The 3,474-nt window shown below is 49.1% G+C and overlaps 1 protein-coding gene across 1 annotated transcript in view; it reads right to left on the bottom strand.

Annotated features, from left to right (window-relative positions):
* CNGB1 (cyclic nucleotide gated channel beta 1) overlaps positions 1-3,474 on the bottom strand; it is a 111,862-nt gene that overhangs the window by 33,937 nt on the left and 74,451 nt on the right. The window contains exon 24 of the mRNA XM_011938876.1: positions 2,279-2,461. Within this exon, the coding sequence (XP_011794266.1) occupies positions 2,279-2,461 (183 nt within the window). The remainder of the gene's footprint in view (positions 1-2,278; positions 2,462-3,474) is intronic.

Genomic DNA, 3,474 nt, shown 5'->3' with positions numbered 1-3,474 from the left:
CTGCCTCAGCCTCCCAAGTAGCTGGGATTACAGGCATGCACCACCATGCCTGGCTAATTTTTGTATTTTTAGTAGAGATGTGGTTTCGCCATGTCGTAGGCTGGTCTCAAATTCTTGGCCTCAAGTGATCTGCCCACCTCGGCCTCCCAAAGTGCTGAGATTACAGGCATGAGTCACTGTACCTGGCTAAAAAACTTTTTAAAATGTTTGTAACTTTTGATGACTTTTGGTAAAATCAACAGTGCTCATGCCCACCTCCCCTGCTCCCTCTGGCCACCAGATTGGCACTTTTCCTTTTCACTGAGGCAGTTAGGACTCTGTGGCCATGACACCTGGGTTCAAATCCCAGCTCTGTAACTCATGAACCGTATGACTCGCATCTGCTACCTCATCTGTAAAATGGGGATGGTACAGTACCTATCTGATGTGATGGTTGTGAGTTACTGTGTTCAGTGCTTTAAACAGGGCTGGCACGAAATAGGTATCCTACAAGCCTTGCTGCTATTATCATCGTCATTGTCACCATCATCACCATTGTAAACCAAAAATAAATTATAAGGCCCCCAACCATTGGAACAGACCCCTCCTCTTGGCCAAGGGCTTTCCAGAGTTATCTGAAAACCTAATTCAGGCTGTGAAGGAAGAGGGGTTGGACATGCCTCATTATACTCCTCCAGCGTTAACATCAATACAGACCTTAAGTCTGGTAAGAAACATTACAGTCTCTTTTCTCTAAAGCCCACTACTTAGAGGCTTCATCTGCATGAAAACACCTGGCTCACCACAACCCCTTATCATAACCCAGACATTTCTTTCTACTGATAACTCTTCCAACCAATTGCTAAGCAGGGAATTTTTATTTATTATTATTATTATTATTATTATTATTTTGAGACAGAGTCTTGCTCTGTCACCCAGGCTGGAGTGCAATGGTGCAATTTCATCTCACCACAACCTCCACCTCCCAGGTTCAAGCGATTCTTGTGCCTCCGCCTCCCGAGTAACTGAGACTATAGGTGCTGCCACAACGCCTGGCTAATTTTTGTATTTTTAGTAGAGATGGGATTTCACTGTGTGGGCCAGACTGGTCTCGAACTCCTGATCTCAGGTGATCTGCCTGCCTCGGCCTCCCGAAGTGTTGGGATTACAGGTGTGAGCCATCAAGCCCGGGCTTTTTTTGTTTTGTTTTGTTTTGTTTTGTTTTTTCCAAGCAGAGACTTTTAAAATCTACGTATGCCCTGGAAGCCACTCCTCCCTTTGAGTTGTCTCATCCTTCCAGATCTAACCAATATAAACCTTACATGTATTGATTGATGTATTCTGTCCCCCTAAAATGTATAAAAACAAGCTGCACCCCGACCACCCTGGGCACATGTCATCAGGAACCGCTGAGGCTGTACCACGGGTGTGTCCTTAACCTTGGCAAAATACACTTTCTAAATGGATTGAAACTTGTGCCAGATACTTTTTGGTTCACACATCATCATCATCCCTCTGGCAAGTCTCATAATGGATGGCGGCCCTCTGATTGGCAAGTGGGTCTCACCTTGTTCGCCAGTGCCTCCATGGTAGCAGTGCCTGGGGAGCTGTGCTGGGGAGTATTCTCTGGCCTCATTCCCTCGTGGCCGTGCCCGGGGAAGCAGGAGTAGATGCACACATACAATGTATTTGCACACCCTACTAGAATTTGGATGTGGAAAGGATCTGTCTAGCAAGTCTTGTTCACACCAGTACCTCCCGTCTGACACAGGTAGTTGCTCAGGAAACCTTAGCTTAGGGAAGACGTGGTGACCTGGCTCTTTTTCCGTTTTTTTCGGTTTGTTTGTTTGTTTATGTCTTTTTTGAGACGGAGTTTCACTTTTGTCACTCAGGCTGGAATGCAATGGCACAATCTCGGCTCATTACAACCTCCGCCTCCTGGGTTCAAGAGATTATCCTGCCTCAGCCTTCCCAGTAGCTGGGATTACAGGCGTGCATCACCACGCCCAGCTAATTTTTGTATTTTTAGTAGAGATGGGGTTTTACCATGTTGGCCAGGCTGGTCTCGAACTCCTGGTATCAGGTGATCCACCTGCCTCAGCCTCCCAAAGTTTTGTGAGCCACTGCAACCGGCCCAAGACGTGGCTCTTGAGCCTTGTCATGCCAGTGATTGCTTAGGAGCAAAGTGGCCTTGCCAATACAGCAGTAATAAGACTCCTTCCCGGAGTCTCTGTGCTGTGAATTATAAAGAACAGGAAGGTCCCCCGGGTGTGGCCGTTCGGGGATGACTGTGGCTCACCTGTTTCCCACGCCATCGTAAACCCAGTGAGTGGAGCCGAGGCCCTGATAGGCCGATGCCCAGTAATACAGACAGGAATTCAAGTGCAGGCTGTAGAGAAGGTAGGCTGTGGTCCTGATGACCCTGCAGAAGGAACGTAGCGCGTTAACACAGTGGTGGAAGGGGGCGGTGAGGGATAGACACCTGGCCAGCGGAAGCCAACCCACGGGTGGGCTGGTCCGACTGGATGCTTTGTTGAGATTGCGCCAGTTAGGAAGGGTGGTGCTTGAATGGGGCCTTGTAACGACCTGGGGCTAGAACTGGCACAGAGGTAGCAGAGCTGACTGTGCACTGGGGGAGTGGAGGGGCCAGAGGGGAAATGTGTGTTGGGGGAGGAGCAGGGAGGGACTGATGTGTGCAGAGAAGTTGAGTTGAAGATGGGGCCATGTGGCACCAGGAGAGATGTGGACAGGAGCCTTGCTCCCTAGCACGGCCTGGCTGGTCTTGCGCCTCATCCTCAGACATCTATAAAACAGCCACCGCCGCCTTACAGCTGTTCCCGTTCTGTTAGAGCTGGCTGGGGGCTCCAGTTCCCTGAACTGAGGCCAAAATGAGGCCCAGCTCACTGAAACGCTGGTAAACCCCTCGTGCCAGCGATGTGTGCCCTCATCACAATGAGGGGTATCGGATATTCCTGGTTCTCTAAATAACAAACATTTCTCTGGGAAAGAGGAGGCGGGACCAGAAAGACGCCTGGCTTCCAGTGGAGACGGGGCCTGGAGGTCAGTGGGGATAGACAATGCCTTGCTGTCTGTTCTCTAGGTACAAACTTCCTCTGGTGTGTGTGCGTGTGTGCATTGTGTGTGTCATTTGTGTCGTGTGTGTGCATTGTGTGTGCTGCGTGTATGTGCACTGTATGTGTTGTCATGTGTTGTGTGTGTTGTATACCTGTTGTGTGTGTTGTGTGTGTATGTATGTGTTGTATGTTATGTGTATTGTGTGTGTGCGTTGTGTGTTGTGTTGTGTGTGTGTTGTGTGCCTGTGTGTTGTGTGTGTTGTTTACGTGTGTCATATGTGCTGTGTTGTGTGTGTTGTGTCGTGTGTGTTGTATGTGTCGTGTATGTTGTGTCGTGTGTGTTTTGTGTGTGTGTCGTGTGTGTTGTGTGTGTGTCGGTGTCATATGTGCTGTGTTGTGTGTGTTGTGTCGTGTGTGTTGT

Source organism: Colobus angolensis, unplaced genomic scaffold (genome assembly GCF_000951035.1).
Source record: "Colobus angolensis palliatus isolate OR3802 unplaced genomic scaffold, Cang.pa_1.0 Scaffold178, whole genome shotgun sequence".
Classification (NCBI taxonomy): domain Eukaryota; kingdom Metazoa; phylum Chordata; class Mammalia; order Primates; family Cercopithecidae; genus Colobus; species Colobus angolensis.
This window is presented reverse-complemented; position numbering and strand designations above follow the sequence as displayed.